General features: G+C 62.9%; 1 protein-coding gene across 1 annotated transcript in view; it reads left to right on the top strand.

The window, feature by feature from the left end:
- Positions 1 to 299: 299 nt before the first annotated feature.
- LOC309965540 (mucin-2-like) overlaps positions 300 to 19,394 on the top strand; it is a gene marked incomplete at both ends in the record, with an annotated part of 28,048 nt that continues 8,953 nt past the window's right edge. The window contains 32 exons of the mRNA XM_082845049.1: positions 300 to 375; positions 1,436 to 1,706; positions 2,470 to 2,584; positions 2,875 to 2,965; positions 3,046 to 3,155; positions 3,314 to 3,524; positions 3,712 to 3,837; positions 4,319 to 4,436; positions 4,721 to 4,859; positions 4,948 to 5,055; positions 5,144 to 5,213; positions 5,358 to 5,495; positions 5,590 to 5,754; positions 6,223 to 6,317; positions 6,698 to 6,824; positions 7,211 to 7,466; positions 7,594 to 7,646; positions 7,765 to 7,865; positions 8,252 to 8,403; positions 8,667 to 8,805; positions 9,121 to 9,231; positions 9,317 to 9,496; positions 9,624 to 9,863; positions 10,285 to 10,441; positions 10,591 to 10,722; positions 11,201 to 11,348; positions 11,684 to 11,727; positions 12,077 to 12,274; positions 13,238 to 13,520; positions 13,601 to 13,903; positions 13,952 to 14,227; positions 14,289 to 19,303. Of these exons, the coding sequence (XP_082701175.1) occupies positions 300 to 375; positions 1,436 to 1,706; positions 2,470 to 2,584; positions 2,875 to 2,965; positions 3,046 to 3,155; positions 3,314 to 3,524; positions 3,712 to 3,837; positions 4,319 to 4,436; positions 4,721 to 4,859; positions 4,948 to 5,055; positions 5,144 to 5,213; positions 5,358 to 5,495; positions 5,590 to 5,754; positions 6,223 to 6,317; positions 6,698 to 6,824; positions 7,211 to 7,466; positions 7,594 to 7,646; positions 7,765 to 7,865; positions 8,252 to 8,403; positions 8,667 to 8,805; positions 9,121 to 9,231; positions 9,317 to 9,496; positions 9,624 to 9,863; positions 10,285 to 10,441; positions 10,591 to 10,722; positions 11,201 to 11,348; positions 11,684 to 11,727; positions 12,077 to 12,274; positions 13,238 to 13,520; positions 13,601 to 13,903; positions 13,952 to 14,227; positions 14,289 to 19,303 (9,748 nt within the window). The remainder of the gene's footprint in view (positions 376 to 1,435; positions 1,707 to 2,469; positions 2,585 to 2,874; positions 2,966 to 3,045; positions 3,156 to 3,313; positions 3,525 to 3,711; positions 3,838 to 4,318; positions 4,437 to 4,720; positions 4,860 to 4,947; positions 5,056 to 5,143; positions 5,214 to 5,357; positions 5,496 to 5,589; positions 5,755 to 6,222; positions 6,318 to 6,697; positions 6,825 to 7,210; positions 7,467 to 7,593; positions 7,647 to 7,764; positions 7,866 to 8,251; positions 8,404 to 8,666; positions 8,806 to 9,120; positions 9,232 to 9,316; positions 9,497 to 9,623; positions 9,864 to 10,284; positions 10,442 to 10,590; positions 10,723 to 11,200; positions 11,349 to 11,683; positions 11,728 to 12,076; positions 12,275 to 13,237; positions 13,521 to 13,600; positions 13,904 to 13,951; positions 14,228 to 14,288; positions 19,304 to 19,394) is intronic.

The raw sequence follows: 19,394 nt of genomic DNA, 5'->3' as shown, positions 1-19,394 counted from the left end.
GCTGGGAGGGACGGAGGTCCGCCTTGGGTGTGTGTTGGAATCGGGTAATTGGGGCTGCCACATTCTGGGCAGAGCCAGCTCTAACCCGGGAGCAATAAAAAATACACCTCAGATAACCTGAATCAATATTTCCCCACCAGGGCCCTTGGAGCCCCCGCAGCTGCTTTCCTGATAATCTGGCAGCGCCCCACCCACCCCTCGCCCCTCCCCTGCCCTCCCCACCCTCCGACTGCTCTGCGGGGCCATATAAGGCCCAGACCCTGCCCCGGTCGCTCTCCCACACCAGGTTTCTGGCCACCATGGGGCTGCCACTAGCCCTCCTGGTGGCCCTCTGCCTGACTCTGACCTGGGCCGGGGGCTCAGAACTCCGGAGAGGTGAGAGGATGTTGGCAGGAAGACCGGGCGGCCCAGGGCACATGGTCCTGCCTGGGGTAGAGGTGTTTCCCTCGGCCCGGGCTTTGGGGTGGACAGCGTGGGCCAGGCCTCCTGCAGCCCTACCCCTGCTGACTTTGGGTGGAGGGATGGAAGGAAGGAAGGAAGGAAGGAAGGAAGGGAGGGAGGAAAGAAGGAAGGAAGGAAGGGAGGGAGGGAGGGAGGGAGGAAGGGGGTCTTGGGTTCCCACCATGCTTCTGAAGGTGATTGCCTGGCCAGAGTGTGTATCCAGGGGACAGTCCCAGGCGGACGCACCGGTCTGGGTGGCTGCCTGTGGGCCTAGGGGAGGCAGGGGCCTGCCAGGAGGGGCCGGGCCAGGGGAGGCCCCCAGTCCCGGTATCAGTACCGGGACTGGGGGTCAAGACCAAGCTGGGCCCTTCAGCAGAGCCAGCTGTTTGGGTCTCTGCTCAAGGGGTGGCTTCAGCCAGAGAAGACCATGCAGATGTAGGATGGGGACATCTCTGTCCCAGCAGGGCATTTGGGGACAGGGTGGTGGCGGGGCTGGGGGAAGGGGGAGCTGGCCCCATACGGATGAACATGACGCAGGTTCCCTCTGAGGGGTCTGGCACAGATCTTCTGCGGGATGAGGGGCGGCTGGAGCGGGGCTGGGGTGCTGGCTGGGGTGTCGATGGACGGAGTGTGGTGGAGACCGGGGTGGGGAGCTGGGCCAGGCTGACAGGGTGCCAGGGAGCCCGACAGCCCCTCTGGCCCTGCTCCCCGCTCAGCACACAGCCGCATCCCCCGCAGGGTCAGGGTGGGAGGGCGCGGCGGCTGGAGACGCCCTTTCAGGGGGCTGAGACTGCGTGGATGGGGTGGCCAGTGTCCAGCAGAGGACCCCTGCAGGACGATCCTCCCTGGGGCCTGGGCCGAGACCCCGACGGGCTCTGAGCTGCTGCGGGGCGCCTCTGGAGGGTCCTCAGAGGGCCGCTGCCAGGCCAGAGCCTCGGACGGACGGGCTTCCTGGCGACATGGGCTGCTCACGTGCCCACCCGCTGCGCCCCAGAAGGCAGGACCTGGAACCACGGCCAGAGCGTCTGCAGCACGTGGGGCAACTCCCACTACAAGACCTTCGACGGAGACGTCTTCCGCTTCCCCGGGCTGTGCGACTACAACTTCGCCTCTGACTGCCGGGACACCTACCAGGAGTTCGCTGTGCACCTGAAACGGGCCCCCGGCCGCAGTGGGGGCCACCCCCAGGTCGAGTACATCCTGCTGACCATCAAGGGTGATGCCATCTACCTCACCAGCCAGCTCGCTGTGGTGAATGGCGCCGTGTGAGTGGCCAGGCAGGGTCCCTTCCCACGTCCTGTGAGCCAGTGCCCCCGCTTGCCCTCCCTTCCCCCCACCTCCCCCCACTGCCCCGCCGGCTAAGAAGGAGAGTGTTGGGGAGAGAGCTTTACTAAACCAGTGAGTCTCCTCCAGCCCCGCTGCTGGCAGCCCACCAGGCTCTGGGCTGGACGGTGCTGGGCAGGGTGGCCTGGCAGCCCAGGCTAGGGTTACAGGAGCCCCACGTTGTCCCGTGTTGTCTCAGGAACAAAGGGGCCCTGAGCTCATTCCTGCCCCGGGCGGGCGGGGTTGGGGTGCAGGGGGGGTCCCCACCTGCAGGGTTTGCCCTTCCCCTGCTGCAAGGGATTTTGATTCCCCGAAGCCCAGGCTCAGAGTAGGGGGTGGGAACAGGGCCCACAGGGGCAGCGTGGGGTGGGTATGGCGCCTGCCCTGGGCGATGGGGCGGGTGGGGCTTCTCCAGCCTGGCCCCCCCTCCTCCCAGGGCTTTACGGGCTCCCTGGGGGCCCTGCCCAGAGCAGAGCCCAGGGAGGGGGTGTGGAGAGGGCGTTGGGTCGGCGGGTGTGGCTTGGCCCGGAGGACCTAGCCAGGCAGGTGGACAGGGGCTGGGCCACGGCTCGAGTGCCCCCAGAGGGTGGCCACACTGCTTGTGGCTCCGGATGGGAGCCGGCCACCCCACCCACGCCCCCAGCCTCAGCCCCTCCGCCACGTGGGTGCTGCGTGGGCCGGCGTGACCCCGGTGCCCACCCCCAGGGTCAGCAGCCCGCACTACAGCCCGGGGCTGCTCATCGAGAAGGATGGCGCCTACACCAAGGTCTATTCCCGTGCTGGCCTCACGCTCATGTGGAACCGGGAGGACTCGCTCATGGTGTGTCACGGGCCTCGGGGACCCCAGGGGACCAAGAGGGGGTCTGGGCGGGCTGGGGCGCTGTGTGGCCTTTGGGCGGGTGGAGAGGCTGGAGGCAGAGCGGGGGTCAGGCCGTCCACCCCGTGAGGGGACGCTCTGGCCCGGGGTGGTGTGCTGGCCCTGCCCCTTCCCCTGCCCCTCCCCCCAGCTAACCCCAGCTCTCCCACCACGGCTGACACCCGTTCAGGCAGGGTTCTGAGGCTGACCTGGCTGCCCCACGGCCTGCTCACTTGTCTCCCTTCCCTGGACAGCTGGAGCTGGACAGTAAGTTCCGGAACCACACGTGTGGCCTCTGCGGTGACTACAACGGCCTGCAGACCTACTCTGAGTTCCTCTCCGATGGTGAGGGCCTCCTCGGGCCTTGGCGGCTGGGCTGCGGGCAGGCTCCCCGCCCGGCCCCGCTGAACGGCTGTGCCCCCCAGGCGTGCTCTTCAGTCCCGTCGAATTTGGGAACATGCAGAAGGTGAACAAGCCTGAGGAGGTGTGCGAGGGCCCCCAGGAGGTGCCGACCCCCGCGTCCTGCTCTGAGCATGTGAGTCGCTGGCCATTCGGGGGGGAGGGGGCCGTGGGAGCAGAGCCTGCACCTCCCCCCAGAGCCGTGCCCGCTGGCCTCTGTTGGGTACCCCGCGCCCGCCCCGGTGGCGCGGAGGGGAGAGGAGGCCATGAGCAGCCCCACCCACTGCCCGCCAGCGCGCCGAGTGCGAGAGGCTGCTGACAGACACGGCCTTCGAGGACTGCCGGGACCTGGTGCCGCTGGAGCTGTATGTGCAGGCCTGCGTGCAGGACCGCTGCCAGTGCCCGCATGGTGCCGCCTGCGTCTGCAGCACCATCGCCGAGTTCTCCCGCCAGTGCTCGCACGCCGGTGGCAGGCCGCGGAACTGGAGGACCGCCTCGCTCTGCCGTAAGTGCCGCGCGGGCAGGAGTCGGGGGCACGTGGGGCATGATCCGCGGGGAGCGCGGTGCCCTTTGCGCCCTGGACTGGGAGCCATGCTGTGCCCAGCTCAGCCGGGGCGCGAGGCCGGCACGGACCCTTCGTGGCACCCGCTGCGCCCTGCCCTCGGCTCAGGGGCCTGCCTCTGCCTGTCCAGCTAAGAGCTGCCCCAGGACCATGGTTTACCTGGAGAGCGGCTCGCCCTGCATGGACACCTGCTCACACCTGGAGGTCAGCAGCCTGTGTGAGGAACATCGCATGGACGGCTGTTTCTGCCCGGAAGGTGAGTGCGGGGGACGCACGCAGGCAGCGGAGTGGAGAGCGCTGCCCTGAAGCACCGCCCGCCGCCTGTGCCTGGCGGGACGGCCGCCTCGCTGCCTGGGCCTCGGCTCTCAGCCGTGCTGAGGGAGAGTGACAGCTCGGGGCCCTGCAGGGACATCGGGGACAAGGTCCAGGTAGAAGGGCTACAAGGGCTGAAGACCCCCCAACATACACACAGCAGTGTCACCTTCCTGCTCACCCGTGGACAGACCTCCTCCTGCCTGGCCTGTGGCTCTGAGCCTGGAAGCAGGTCCCTCTGATACAGTGTGGGGACCACAGTTGTCCCCAAAGGACCATAGGTGTCTGTGGCTGGGAGGCCTGGCTGGCAGCACCCCTTCAGGGAGGCCGGCCCCTGGCTGTGGCCCTGGAAGCGGCAGCCCCGCCAGGGGGGACGCTGGCGCTGTTCGGGCCGGCTGAATGGAACATGTCCCGCGCTGTCCCAGGCACTGTGTACGATGACATCAAGGGTGACGGCTGCATCCCTGTGAACCAGTGTCACTGCAAGCTGCATGGACACCTGTACGCGCCTGGCCAACAGATCACCAACAACTGCGAGCAGTGGTGGGTCCCGGAGCTGGGGTCCTGAAGGGCTGGGGTCCAGCGGGAGGAGAGTCCAGGTGGGCTGGGGGTCCCAGCAGGTGGGGTGTCCAGGTGGGCTGGGGTCCCGACGGGTTGGGGCCCAGGTGGGCTGGGGTCCCGACGGGCTGGGGTCCAGGTGGGCTGGGGTCCAGGTGGGCTGGCGTCCCCATGGGCTGGGGTCCAGTGGGAGGGGAGTCCAGGTGGGCTGAGGGTCCCAGAGGGCAGGGGTGGCGGTCGAGCCTGACCCTGGCCCTGTTGCCTTACAGTGTTTGCAACGCCGGCCGCTGGGTGTGCCAGGACCTGCAGTGTCCCAGGACATGTGCCCTGGAGGGTGGTGCCCATATCACCACCTTCGACGAGAGGAAGTACACGTTCCACGGGGACTGCTACTACGTGCTGACCAAGGTGGCTGGCACCCGGGTGGGCATGTGGGTGGAGCTGGACCCCTGCCCCACCCGCTGTGTGGCTTCAACGCCCTCTGCCCTCCCCGCAGGACACCCACGACTCCTACGCCGTCCTGGGCGAGCTGACCCCCTGCGGCTCCACCGACAAGCAGACCTGCCTGAAGACGGTGGTGCTGCTGGCTGACAACAAGAAGAACGTGGGTGCCCCTGCCCCCTGCCCTCCCAGCACCCCCGGGGGCCCCAAGGCCCTTCTCAGCCCCCGTGTACACTCGGCCTTGCCCACAGGTGGTGGCCTTCAAGTTGGACGGCAGCGTCCTGCTGAATGAACTTAAGGTGAACCTGCCCCATGTGACGGGTGAGTCCAGCTCCAGGGCGCCCATGCCGGGGAGGGGGCGGGGTGGGGGGGAGGAGGGGGGAGGGAGACGGGGGAGGGGGACGGGAAAAGAGGGGAGCCCTCCCCACAAGCCCTCCACGGCCCTTCACCTCCCCTGCCTTGCAGCGAGCTTCTCCATCCTTCAACCGTCCTCCCACCACATCGTCATGACCACCGCCTTCGGCCTCAGGCTGCAGGTCCAGCTGGTGCCGGTCATGCAGCTCTTCCTGACGCTGGACCATGCCGCCCAGGGGCTGGTGCAGGGTGAGCGGCCCCGCCCAGCGCCCCCCACGCAGGCCACCCTCGGGCCTGCGCGCTCTGACCCCCGACCCTTCCCAACCCTGTCCTGGCCCCTCAGGCCTCTGCGGGAACTTCAACGGCCTGGAAGGTGATGACTTCAAGACGCCCGGTGGGCTGGTGGAGGCCACGGGCGCTGGCCTCGCCAACTCCTGGAAGGCCCAGTCGAGCTGCCGCGACAAGCTGGACTGGCTGGATGACCCCTGCTCCCTCAGCATCGAGAGCGGTGAGGCCTGGCCGCTGGGGAGCTGGCCCTGCGCACACAGGGCTCCTGGTGGGACGCGGCGGGCGGGTGTCGTGTGGAGGCAACAGAGCCAGCCGTCCACCTGCTGCCGTCTGCCTTGCGGCTGGTTTATGGTGGCCCACGGTGGCAGCCTGCCCAGTGACATGGCAGAGGGGCCGGGGCTACTAATCGCAGGCTGGTGGCCCTCATCTGGGGGCTGGCCTGGTGCCTTGACAGGACACCCTAACACCTGCCAGGTCACCTGCCACGTCCACGAGGTGGAGAGAGGAGAGGGGTGGGAGCCCTTGCCTTACAAAGGGGCACCGTCCTGTGCTGACCTGCCCTGAAAGGAGGGGCCTGGGCTCGGTCCACCGAGGGGACAGTGTCTGCTCCAGCCTGGGTGGCTGGGCAGCCTGACCTGGGGGACTTGTTGGAGGGGCCGTCCGCACTGACGGGCTGAACCCTCTCCAGCCAACTACGCTGAGCATTGGTGCTCCCTGCTGAAGAAGACAGAGAGCCCGTTCAGCAAGTGTCACTCTGCCGTGGACCCAGCCGAGTACTACAAGGTGGGCGGCCCCCAGGCACTGCCCTCCCCGCTGCCTGCGTGGCTCCTGTGCGAAACGGCTGCGTGTGTGCAGAGCACATGTGTATAGCTGGGTGTGTGAGCACAACACATGTGTATAGCTGGGTGTGTGCACAGCACATGTGTATAGCTGGGTGTGTGAGCACAGCACATGTGTATAGCTGGGTGTGTGTTAGCACAGCACATGTGTATAGCTGGGTGTGTGTGCAGAGCACATGTGTACAGCTGGGTGTGTGTGCACAGCACATGTGTATAGCTGGGTGTGTGTGTGCACGTGCGTAAATGCTGCGTGTCTGTGTGCTCACACGGGCGTGATGTCCCCCAGCCAGCTCTCCCCGTTCACTGCCCTGTTTGCCCCCACAGAGGTGCAAATACGACACGTGCAACTGTCAGAGCACGGAGGACTGCATGTGCGCGGCCCTGTCCTCCTACGCCCGCGCCTGCACCATCAAGGGCGTCACGCTGTGGGGCTGGCGGGAGCGCATCTGCAGTGAGTGCCAGGTGTCCTGGGCCCGGGCCGGCCTCCAGGTCACTGCTGTCCCAGGTGGCAGCTCACCCTGGCCGTCGAGGGTTGAGGGTGCAGGGGGCCGACCTCACTCCCAGCTTCCTCGGCTAGGAAGCAGCAGGAAACCAGCCCTGGGCCACTCTGCTTGCAGGGAGGGGCCTGGAACTGTGGCCACGATGCCTTAGCTCAGAGGGGAGGTGCGTGCGGGGGGGCTGGGGCACCTGTGTGGCCAGGGGTCCCGGGGTGACTGCCCTCGTTGACCCCCTGGCTGGGTGGGTGTCCTGGCCAGACGTGGGGCTCGGGGCTGGCTTTCGGGGAAGGGAGCTGCGGGCCGTCCTCCCGCCCCTCAGGCCGGCCCTTCCCCTCTGCAGACAAGGACGTGGGCTCCTGCCCCAGTTCGCAGGTCTTCCTGTACAACCTGACCACCTGCCAGCCGACCTGCCGCTCGCTGTCTGAGCCTGACACCCACTGTGTCAAGGGCTTCGCACCCGTGGACGGCTGCGGCTGCCCCGACCACACCTTCCTGGACGAGAAGGGCCGCTGCGTGGTCCTGGCCAAGTGTTCCTGCTACCACGATGGCCTTTACCTGGAGGCAGGGAAGACCATCCTGAGGCAGGAGGAGCGATGGTGTGTGGCCTGGGGCCAGGGAGGGAGGGCCGGCTCTGCTGAGGGCGCCCACACCCCCACCCAGTCCCACAGAGCCACTGGGCCCGCCCCCGAAGGGCCCCATTCACCCCCCACCTCTCCCTCACAGCGTTTGCCAGAACGGGAGGCTGCACTGCCTGCAGGTCAAGCAGCCCTACCAGCGTAAGTGGCTGCTGCCCTGTGCATGGCCTGCCGCCCCCCAACCTGCTCCCCCTCCATCGCCTGCGCGAGCCCTGCACCCAACTTCACCTGAGCTGATGTGGCCCCTTCCGTCCCGCAGGCTGCCCGGCCCCGAAGATCCATGTCGACTGCAACAACCGGACGGCGCTGGCCACCCGGAACCCCAGGCCCGTCAGCTGCCAGACGCTGGCTGCCGGCTACGTGCGTGCTGGGTGGGGGCGCTGTGGACGGGGGTGCAGGCGGGCTCCCGTACGGCCGGTCCTGCGGTTCTGGGCCCTAGGTCCTCTGGACACATGCGCTTCGCCGGCCCTCCCCGTTCCTCGGGGGAGGTGACCACCTGTGGGTCCCCACCCAGACCGCTGAGGGCACAGGGACCAGTGTAGGGGCCCCTGGCAGGCTGCTCTCCCCCATCTCCCAGCCCAGTGGTGAGCCCGGGGGCAGGGCTCCGGAGGCTGGACCAGGGAGAGGCGTCAAGCGTCAGAGGGTGGGGGGGCAGGGCAAGAGGGGTGTCTGCAGCAACAGAAGAGGGGCCGGCCACCCTGGGCCCGGCACCTGATCCCCGAACCCGCTCTCCAACCGCCCACCAGTACCAGATGGAGTGCAGCAGCGGCTGCGTGTGCCCCGAAGGGCTGATTGACGATGGCCGGGGTGGCTGCGTGGTGGAGGAGGCGTGCCCGTGTGTGCACAACAAGGACCTGTACTCCCCCGGGGACAAGATCAGGGTGGACTGCAACACCTGGTAAGCACCCTGGCCCCCGACCCCCAAGCGCTCCGTGGGGAGCCGGCCCTGGACCACAGGCCTCCTCCACGGGGGTCTCCTCCGCGGGGCTGGCCGGGGTCTGCAGGGCCCTGGCCTGGGTGGGCGCTGGGATAGGAGGGCCTGGAGGTGTGCTCTGTGAGCTGCTGGAGGGCTTTCCGCACAGCGCCAGGGTACACGCTGAGCAGGGGTGGGGGACCTGGGCCCCTGCAGCCCCTCCAGGCCCCCCATCTCGCTCTCCTCAGCACCTGCCAGAAAGGGCGCTGGGCATGCACCCAGTCCGTGTGCCACGGCACCTGTGCCATCTATGGGAACAGCCACCACATCACCTTCGATGGGAAGTACTATGACTTCGATGGACACTGCTCCTACGTGGCCGTTCAGGTGAGGCCGAGGGCATGGCCAGAGCCTGCCGCTGCTTCGTGGCCCCTGCGCTGCTGGCCCTGGGCTGCTCCAGACCAGTGAGGAGGCTCCGAGTGGAGGGGTCTGGGGCGGGACGGGAGCCCTTCCGTGGCCCTCCCATTCCATGACCCTCCCGTGGGTTCCGGGGGTGTGGGGTGCAGAGGGGCGTGTGTGTTTGGGGGGTTAAGGCCCCTCTCAACAGATGAGGGGCTGAGGCTCGACCAGGTCCAGCTGGGGGGAGGTGCCCAGGACCCTCATGGCCGGGCCGGCCTGGCTCACGTGCCCGTGGGCCCCCAGGACTACTGTGGCCAGAACTCCTCACTGGGCTCCTTCAGTGTCACCACCGAGAATGTCCCCTGTGGCACCACGGGCGTCACCTGCTCCAAGGCCATCAAGATCTTCCTGGGGGTGAGTGCTGCCTTCCCCTGGGCACGCATGGTCCCTTGGGGACCCTCAGACCTGGCCAGTGACGGGGCCTCTCCCCTGGGCACAGAGGACGGAGCTAAAGCTGGAGGACAAACACTGCATGGTGATACAGCGTGACGTGGGCCACCATGTGGCCTACACCACGCGGGAAGTGGGCCAGTACCTGGTGGTGGAGGCTAGCGTCGGCATCCTCGTCATCTGGGACAAGAGGACCAGCGTCTTCATCAAGCTTGCCCCCTCCTACAAGGTGCGCAGCCGCCTGCCCGCCAGCCAGTCCGTGCCTGTGCTCCCCCCGGGGCCCCAGGCTCGTGAGCGGCCAGCCCCTCCCGCCTGCGAGCCCCCTGGTCAAGCCCCCGGCCGGCTTGTCTCTGCAGGGCACTGTGTGTGGCCTGTGTGGGAACTTTGACCAGCGATCCAGCAACGACTTCACCACGCGGGACCACATGGTGGTGGAGAGTGAGCTGGACTTTGGGAACAGCTGGAAGGAGGCCCCCACCTGTCCGGACGTGAGCGCCACCCCCGAGCCATGCGTCCTGAGGCCGCACCGCCTCTCCTGGGCCGAGAAGCAGTGCAGCATCATCAAGGGCCCGGTCTTCGGGGTCTGCCACAGCAAGGTGGGCGGGGAGTGGGCGAGGGCGGGGCCGAGGGCGGGGCTGCGTCAGCCTGTGCCATCTGTTCTCCAGCTTCAGCTCCACCTTCTGTGTCCTTTGGACACGTGACCAGAGGTCCAGCCTTCCCTCTGAGACCCCTGGTTGGACCCCCGGCCTCTGGACCTTCCAGGGAGGGAGAAAGGACACAAGCCCCTGAGGCCCAGATGGCCCTTAGCTCCCGGCAGTGGTGGGGGGAGGTGGGCAGGGTTGGGCAACCGTTGCTGGACCTCCCCTGCCAGCCCCACTGGGGGGCTAGGGCTGGGTGACCACACCCTGTCCCGGGCGCAGAGTCGGCCTTGGGGTCCCGAGCTTCCTGGGCCACAGGGGAAGGCCTGTCCGCATGAGGGCGGTGTAGACACCGGGCACATGGAGGCTCCTCCCCTAGGTGGACCCCAAGCCCTTCTACGAAGCCTGTGTCCACGACTCGTGCTCCTGCGACACGGGCGGGGACTGTGAGTGTTTCTGCTCTGCTGTGGCCGCCTACGCCCAGGAGTGCACCAAGGAGGGGGCCTGCGTGTTCTGGAGGACGCCCGAGCTGTGCCGTGAGTGCCCGCCTGTCCTGGGCCTGGGGTGCCAGTGTGGCGGGCCGGAGGCTGCTGCGCCGGGGGATGGGGTGTTTGTGACCCCCCCCCCGCCTCCCCCGCCCGGCCTCGGCCCTCCCCGAGCCTGACCCCCCTCCCCCCTCCCCCAGCCATATTCTGTGACTACTACAACCCCCCGAACGAGTGTCAGTGGCACTACGAACCCTGCGGGACCCACAGCTTTGAGACGTGCAGGACGATCAGCGGCGTTCACTCCAACATCTCCGTGTCCCACCTGGAGGGTGAGGCGCCCTGTGGGGCCCGGGACCCTGCGTGCCAGGGTGGGCCAGGCTCGCCGCGCTGACAGGGGGCTGGGAGCCTGAGTCGAGACCCCGCCCTAGAGGAGAGAGGCAGAAAAGGGGCAGCTTAACACGCCACGTAAGGTCAGGAGACCGTGTGAGGTCGGGGGCGAAGCTGCTGTGGGGAAAGAGCAGAAGAGGGCGAGGTGGGGGCTAGGGAGTCCTCTGCAGCGTCTGTGAGCCCAAACACGGAGATCTGGGGAGGGAGCAGTGGGCGTGCCCCCCAGGAGGCTGGGCGGGGTCTGGCTGTCCCTTTGGCCACAGGGCCGTGTCAGGGCCCCAGGAAGGGGGCGGTGTCCAGGCCCCTGCCTTCCCAGAGGACATCTGGAGAAGAGGACCTGCCAGGGTGGGGAAGATGGGTAGGGTCTGTGGATGTGGGGTCCTCTGTGCCGGTCCAAGCCCAGTGCCCTGTGCCCACCAGGTTGCTACCCCCGGTGCCCTAAGGAAAGTCCCATCTACGACGAGGACCTGAAGAAGTGTGTCACACGGGACAAATGTGGTTGCTATGTCAATGGCACTCACTACGCACCCGGAGAGTCTGTGCCCACGGAGCAGATCTGCCACTCTTGGTATCTAAGCTGACATCGCAGGGGCCCCGGGGGAGATCAGTGCACACGTACACACGCACCCACATCCACGCACACACACTGGCACACAGTGTTGTTCATGTACACACATGTGGACACATGGCCGCTCGCACACAGGAAACACGGGAAGGGGAGAAGTGGGCCCTCCTTCCTTCTGCTCCCCTTGCCTCGTCCCCTCTCTGCCCACAGTGGGAACCCAGGCGGGGGCTCCTGGACTCAGCCTTTGGGGTAGCGCCCTGAGGCTTTGGGCCGGCGGCAGAGGCGGCTGGGAGAGGCCAGTGTTTCCTCGGGCCTGCAGCCTTGCTCTTGCTTTTCAGTGTGTGTAACAACTCCTCGCAAGTTGTCTGCCAGCCAGAAGTAGGTAAGCTGCCCGCCCCTGGACTGTCCTCCTGGCCCTCCCCCTCCCCCTTATCTTCCGTGTGGCTTCCCTGGGGCTCCCAGCTCAGATGTGCCTCTGATTCGCAGCAGCCCCTCGGGCTCACCTGAAATGTTTGTATTTCTCCTGATGGGGAGCAGATGCCCCATCTGTGGTGTAGCTTCTGTGTCCCGATGGGCACCGCTTAGGATTCTGGGAATGGGGTCCTGACGGGCACTGGTTTGCCAGTGGTTGGAGGTGGGGGAAACCAGTCTTCCCCTTATTGGGACAGACAGAGGAAGGCCTTGTGTGTCTCTGTCTTGTTCCTGACATGTTGACGTTGGCCTCCCCCCAGGGAAGAATGTCACCTCTAAGGAGGACAGCCCCTTCTGCTACTGGGTGACCTGTGGCCCCAACGGGACGGTGGAGGAGCACTTCGGCATATGCGAGCCCACCCCACCACCCTCGTCCCCCTCAACACCCGCCACCACCACCTCTGTCTCCCTCATCACCCCCTCCACCACCACGAGCACCACTCTGACCGCCAGTACAGGTAAGGTCTTCCCCTGATCCCAGCAGGGTGGCCTTTCTAGGTAGATGGGTGTGATGCCGACATGCCTCTCAACTCAGGGAGTGTCCCCCGCCTCCCAGCATCTTGACCACACCCCTGAGCCCAGATTGCAGTGATGGCGACTCGGGGCCGTCTCCCCAGACCCGCAGGAAACTACCCCTAAGGGTTAGAGGAGGCAGAGAGACACCCTCTAGTCCCTGTGCATTTGCTCGGGCTGAAATTGCAGCTACTGCTGAACGAGCCGCCAGCCGCCAGCCACTGGGAAAAGAAACCGGTAAAATTAAAAGGTTTGAAAAACCTCAGAGCCATAGAATGACATTCTCTTTCCCCCCATTTTACTGCAGTGCCATCTCCCTCTTCAACAACTCAGAGTAAGTCACGTTGACGGCGTTCCCAATGATACAGGGCGAGGACCTGCAGAAAACTGCTGGGCGCCTCCCTCGAGACCCAGACACGGGGCTGGGCTGGGTGGGCTGGACCAGCGGCTCGCGGACTGAAGATGCTGTATTTTGGTGACTTGATTCCCGATTTGCTGAGCCCAGGGACACGTGCAGGGGACCTGACCAGCTCAGGGTGAAAACATTGGTCAAGAGTCCAGACCAAGTCCCTGCCGGCACGCTTCTTCGCTGGACTGGGTGGCCCTTTCCTTATTTATTGGTTTGACATAAGGATTTGAAGGTAGCTGAGGAAGGGGCGCTAGGCTGGCGCTCTGAGGCCTGGGTCTGTCACTGGCATGGCATTGGGGTCTTGGGTTTTTAGCTGCAGAAGGAGGGGAGAAGTGGAGGGTGGAAGTTAGGGCTCAGCTTAGAGCCTCAGAGCCAACACTGCACCCTTTGGTGATGATGGGGACAGCTGGTCCCAGGGGTCTCGGTTCTCCGAGTCCCACAGATCTCCCAAAAGGCACGCCCCAGCCTGGCTGACCAGCGCTGCGTCTTGCTCGCCTAGGGCTATGCTGCTCCTGGTCCGACTGGATCAACGATAACCATCCCAGAATCGGCAGTGATGGTGGAGACCGAGAGACATTCAACCATGTCTGCAGGGCCCCCAAGGATATCGAGTGCAGGGTGGCCATACAGCCGCACCTCAGATGGGAGGAGCTGGGCCAGGAGGCTCAGTGCAATGTCTCCTTCGGGTTCATCTGCAAGAACGAAGACCAGTTTGGAAAAGGACCTTTTGAAGTCTGCTATGACTACGAGATACGCGTCTATTGTTGCCTGGTGACGGATGAGTGTCGCACAAACACGATCACGACGCCCACCACAACTTCACCTGGGACTCCAACTCCGACCCCCAGCACCACCTCAACAGAGACTCCAATTCCGACCACTACAGAGACCCCGAACACAACACCCACCACCACTTCCACTGGGACTCCAACTTCAACCCCCACCACAACTGCAACAGAGGCTCCAACTCCGACCACTACGGAGACCCCAACCACAACACCCACCACCACTTCCACTGGGACTCCAACTCCGACCCCCAGCACAACCACAATAGGGACTCCAAGCACTACAGAGACCCTAACCACAACACCCACCACCACTTCAACTGGGACTCCAACTCCAACTCCCACCACAACCACAATAGGGACTCCAACTCCAACCACTAGTGAGACCCCAACCACAACACCCACCACCACTTCAACTGGGACTCCAGCTCCGACCCCCATCACAACCTCAACAGAGACTCCAACTGCGACCACTCCAGAGATCCCAACTACAACACCCACCACCACTACAACTGGGACTCCAACTCCGAACCCCACAACAGCAACAACAGAGATTCCAACTCCGACCACTACAGAGACCCCAACCACAACACCCACCACGACTTCAACTGGGACTCCAACTGCGACCCCCAGCACAACCACAACAGAGATTCCAAATCCGACCACTACAGAGACCCGAACCACAACACCCACCACTACTTCACGTGGGACTCCGAGTCCAACCCCCACCACAACCACAATAGGGACTCCAACTCCGACCACTAGTGAGACCGCAACCACAACACCTACCACCACTTCAACTGGGACTCCAACTCCAACCCCCACCACAACCACAACAGAGATTCCGACTCCGACCACTACAGAGACCCCAACCACAACACCCACCACCACTTCAACGGGGACTGCAACTGCGACCCCCAGCACAACCACAACAGAGATTCCGACTCCGACCACTACAGAGACCCCAACCACAACACCCACCACCACTTCAACGGGGACTGCAACTCCAACTCCCACCACAACCACAATAGGGACTCCAACTCTGACCACTACAGAGACCCCAACCACAACACCCACCACCACTTCAACTGGGACTCCAAGTCCAACCCCGACCACAACCACAATAAGCACTCCAACTCCAACCACAACTGAGAGCCCAATCACAACACCCACCACCACTGCAACTGGGACTCCAACTCCGACCCCCACCACAACCTCAACAGAGACTCCAACTGCGACCACTACAGAGACCCCAACCAAAACACCCACCACCACTTCAACTGGGACTCCAAGTCGGACCCCCACCACAACCACAATAAGGACTCCAACTCCGACCACTACAGAGAGCCCAACCACAACACCCACCACCAGTTCAACTGGGACTCCAGCTCCGACCCCCAGCACAACCTCAACAGAGACTCCAACTGCGACCACTCCAGAGATCCCAACTACAACACCCACCACCACTTCAACTGGGACTCCAACTCCGACCCTCAGCACAACCACAATAGGGACTCCAAGCACTACAGAGACCCTAACCACAACACCCACCACCACTTCAACTGGGACTCCAACTCCAACTCCCACCACAACCACAACAGAGATTCCAACTCCGATCACTACAGAGACCCCAACCACAACACCCACCACCACTTCAACTGGGACTCCAACTCCGACCCTCAGCACAACCACAACAGAGACTCCAAGCACTACAGAGACCCTAACCACAACACCCACCACCTCTTCAATTGGGACTCCGACTCCAACCCCCACCACAATCACAATAGGGACTCCAACTCCGACCACTAGTGAGACCCCAACCACAGCACCTACCACCACTTCAACTGGGACTCCAACTCCGACCCCCACCACAACCACAACAGAGATTCCAACTCCACCCACTACAGAGACCGCAACCACAACACCCACCACCACTTCAACTGGGACTCCAACTGCGACCCCCATCACAACCACAACAGAGATTCCAACCCCGACCACTACAGAGACCCCAACCACAACACCCACCACCACTTCAACTGGGACTCCAACCGCGACCCCCATCACAACCACAACAGAGATTCCAACTCCGACCACTACAGAGACCCCAGCCACAACATCCATCACCACTTCAACTGGGACTCCAACTGCGACCCCCACCACAACCTTAACAGAGACTCCAACTCTGACCACTACAGAGATCCCACCCACAACACCCACCACCACTTCAACTGGGACTCCAACTCCGACCCCCATCACAACCACAAAGGAGACTCCAAGCACTACAGAGACCCTAACCACAACACCCACCACCACTTCAACTGGGACTGCAACTCCAACTCCCATCACAACAACAATAGGGACTCCAACTCCAGCCACTAGAGAGACCCCAACCACAGCACCTACCACCACTTCAACTGGGACTCCAACTCCGACCCCCACCACAACCACAACAGAGATTCCAACTCTGACCACTACAGAGACCCTAACCACAACACCCACCACCACTTCAACTGGGACTCCAACCACGACGCACAGCACAACCACAACAGAGATTCCAACCCCGACCACTACAGGGACCCTGACCACAGCACCCACCACTACTTCAACTGGGACTCCAACCACGACCCACAGCACAACCCCAACAGAGATTTCAACTCCGATCACTACAGAGACCCCAACCACAACACCCACCACCACTTCAACTGGGACTCCAACTCCGACACCCAGCACAACATCAACAGAAATTCCAACTCCACCCACTACAGAGACCGCAACCACAACACCCACCACCACTTCAACTGGGACTCCAAATGCGACCCCCACCACAACCTTAACAGAGACTCCAACTCCGACCACTACAGAGATCCCACACACAACACCCACCACCACTTCAACTGGGACTCCAACTCCGACCCTCAGCACAACCACAACAGAGACTCCAAGCACTACAGAGACCCTAACCACAACACCCACCACCACTTCAATTGGGACTGCAACTCCAACTCCCACCACAACCACAATAGGGACTCCAACTCCAACCACTAGTGAGACCCCAACCACAGCACCTACCACCACTTCAACTGGGACTCCAACTCTGACCCCCAGCACCACCTCAACAGTGACTCCAACTCCAACCACTACGGAGACCGCAACCACAACACCCACCACCACAACAACAGGGACTCCAACTCCGACCCCCGCCACAACTACAAGAGAGACTCCAACTCTGATCACTACAGAGACCCCAACCACAACACCGACCACCACTTCAGCTGGGACTCCAACTCCGACTCCCACCACAATCACAACACATATTCCAACCCCGACCACTACAGGGACCCTGACCACAGCACCCACCACTACTTCAACTGGGACTCCAACCACGACGCACAGCACAACCACAACAGAGATTCCAACTCCGACCACTACGGAGACCGCAACCACAACACCCACCACCACTTCAACTGGGACTCCAACTCCGACCCCCACGACAACCACAACAGAGATTCCAACCCCAACCAGTATGGAGACCCCAACCACGACACCCACCACCACTTCAACTGGGACTCCAACTCCGACACCCAGCACAACATCAACAGAGATTCCAACTCCACCCACTACAGAGACAGCAACCACAACACCCACCACCACTTCAACTGGGACTCCAACTCCGACCCCCATCACAACCACAACAGAGATTCCAACTCCGATCACTACAGAGACCCCAACCACAACACCCACCACCACTTCAACTGGGACTCCAACTGCGACCCCCATAACAACCACAACAGAGATTCCAACTCCGACCACTACAGAGACCCTAGCCACAACATCCATCACCACTTCAACTGGGACTCCAACTGCGACCCCCACCACAACCTTAACAGAGACTCCAACTCCAACCACTACAGAGATCCCACCCACAGCACCCACCACCACTTCAACTGGGACTCCAACTCCGACCCTCAGCACAACCACAACAGAGACTCCAAGCACTACAGAGACCCTAACCACAACACCCACCACCACTTCCACTGGGACTGCAACTCCAACTCCCACCACAACCACAATAGGGACTCCAACTCCAACCACTAGTGAGACCCCAACCACAACACCCACCACCACTTCAACTGGGACTCCAACTCTGACACCCAGCACAACCACAACAGAGATTCCAACTCCGATCACTACAGAGACCCCAACCACAACACCCACCACCACTTCAACTGGGACTCCAACTGCGACCCCCATCACAACCACAACAGAGATTCCAACTCCGATAACTACAGAGACCCCAACCACAACACCCACCACCACTTCAACTGGGACTCCAACTCCGACCCTCAGCACAACCACAACAGAGACTCCAAGCACTACAGAGACCCTAACCACAACACCCACCACCTCTTCAATTGGGACTCCGACTCCAACCCCCACCACAATCACAATAGGGACTCCAACTCCGACCACTAGTGAGACCCCAACCACAGCACCTACCACCACTTCAACTGGGACTCCAACTCCGAACCCCACCACAACCACAACAGAGATTCCAACTCCACCCACTACAGAGACCGCAACCACAACACCCACCACCACTTCAACTGGGACTCCAACTGCGACCCCCATCACAACCACAACAGAGATTCCAACTCCGACCACTACAGAGACCCCAACCACAACACCCACCACCACTTCAACTGGGACTCCAACTGCGACCCCCATCACAACCACAACAGAGATTCCAACTCCGACCACTACAGAGAACCCAGCCACAACATCCATCACCACTTCAACTGGGACTCCAACTGCGACCCCCACCACAACCTTAACAGAGACTCCAACTCCGACCACTACAGAGATCCCACCCACAGCACCCACCACCACTTCAACTGGGACTCCAACTCCGACCCTCAGCACAACCACAACAGAGACTCCAAGCACTACAGAGACCCTAACCACAACACCCACCACCACTTCCACTGGGACTGCAACTCCAACTCCCACCACAACCACAATACGGACTCCAACTCCAACCACCAGTGAGACCCCAACCACAACACCCACCACCACTTCAACTGGGACTCCAACTCCGACCCCCAGCACAACCACAACAGAGATTCCAACTCCGACCACTACAGAGACCCCAAGCACAACACCCACCACCACTTCAACTGGGACTCCAACTCTGACTCCCAGCACCACCTCAACAGGGACTCCAACTCCAACCACTACAGAGAGCCCAACCACAACACCCACCACCACTTCAACTGGGACTCCAACTCCGACCACCGCCACTACAGAGACAATCCCCACCACTATCACAACCACTGAGACCCCAACACCAATAACCACCACCACAGTGACCCCAACACCACCACTGACCACCAGCTCCACGGTGACTCCCACTCCGACCCTCACCATTAGCACCACCTCCACCGAGACTCCAACATCTACACCCACCATAACAGAGGCCCCAACTCCAGCATCCACCACCACAGAAATCCCCTCCCCGACCACTGCCACATCCACAGAGACTCCAACCCCACCTCCCAACATTAGCACTACCAGCAGCACATCAAAATCTCTTCCTACGTCTTCCCCTCCAACCTCCCAGTCCACCTATCCCTCTTCCATGGAATCTACCACGCTTGTGACCACTGCCTCAACAATTGTGGAGACATATAGCACACCACAGACCCCAGCGTCGACAGAATCAGCCATCACTACAACAGAAGGAACCACGCCCTCTCCACCTACACCTGGCACCACCCCTCCAGGTACACAGAGACCATGGAACTTGTGTGGTTATTGGTGATGCGCTTACCATTCCTTCTCCCGCCAGGGGAGCTTTACAACTCTTGGAACTTG

This window comes from Leucopleurus acutus (assembly GCF_964270905.1).
Source record: "Leucopleurus acutus genome assembly, chromosome: 8".
NCBI classification, from domain to species: Eukaryota; Metazoa; Chordata; class Mammalia; order Artiodactyla; family Delphinidae; genus Leucopleurus; species Leucopleurus acutus.
The sequence above is the reverse complement of the archived record's forward strand: the minus strand, read 5'-3'. Positions and strand labels throughout refer to the sequence as shown.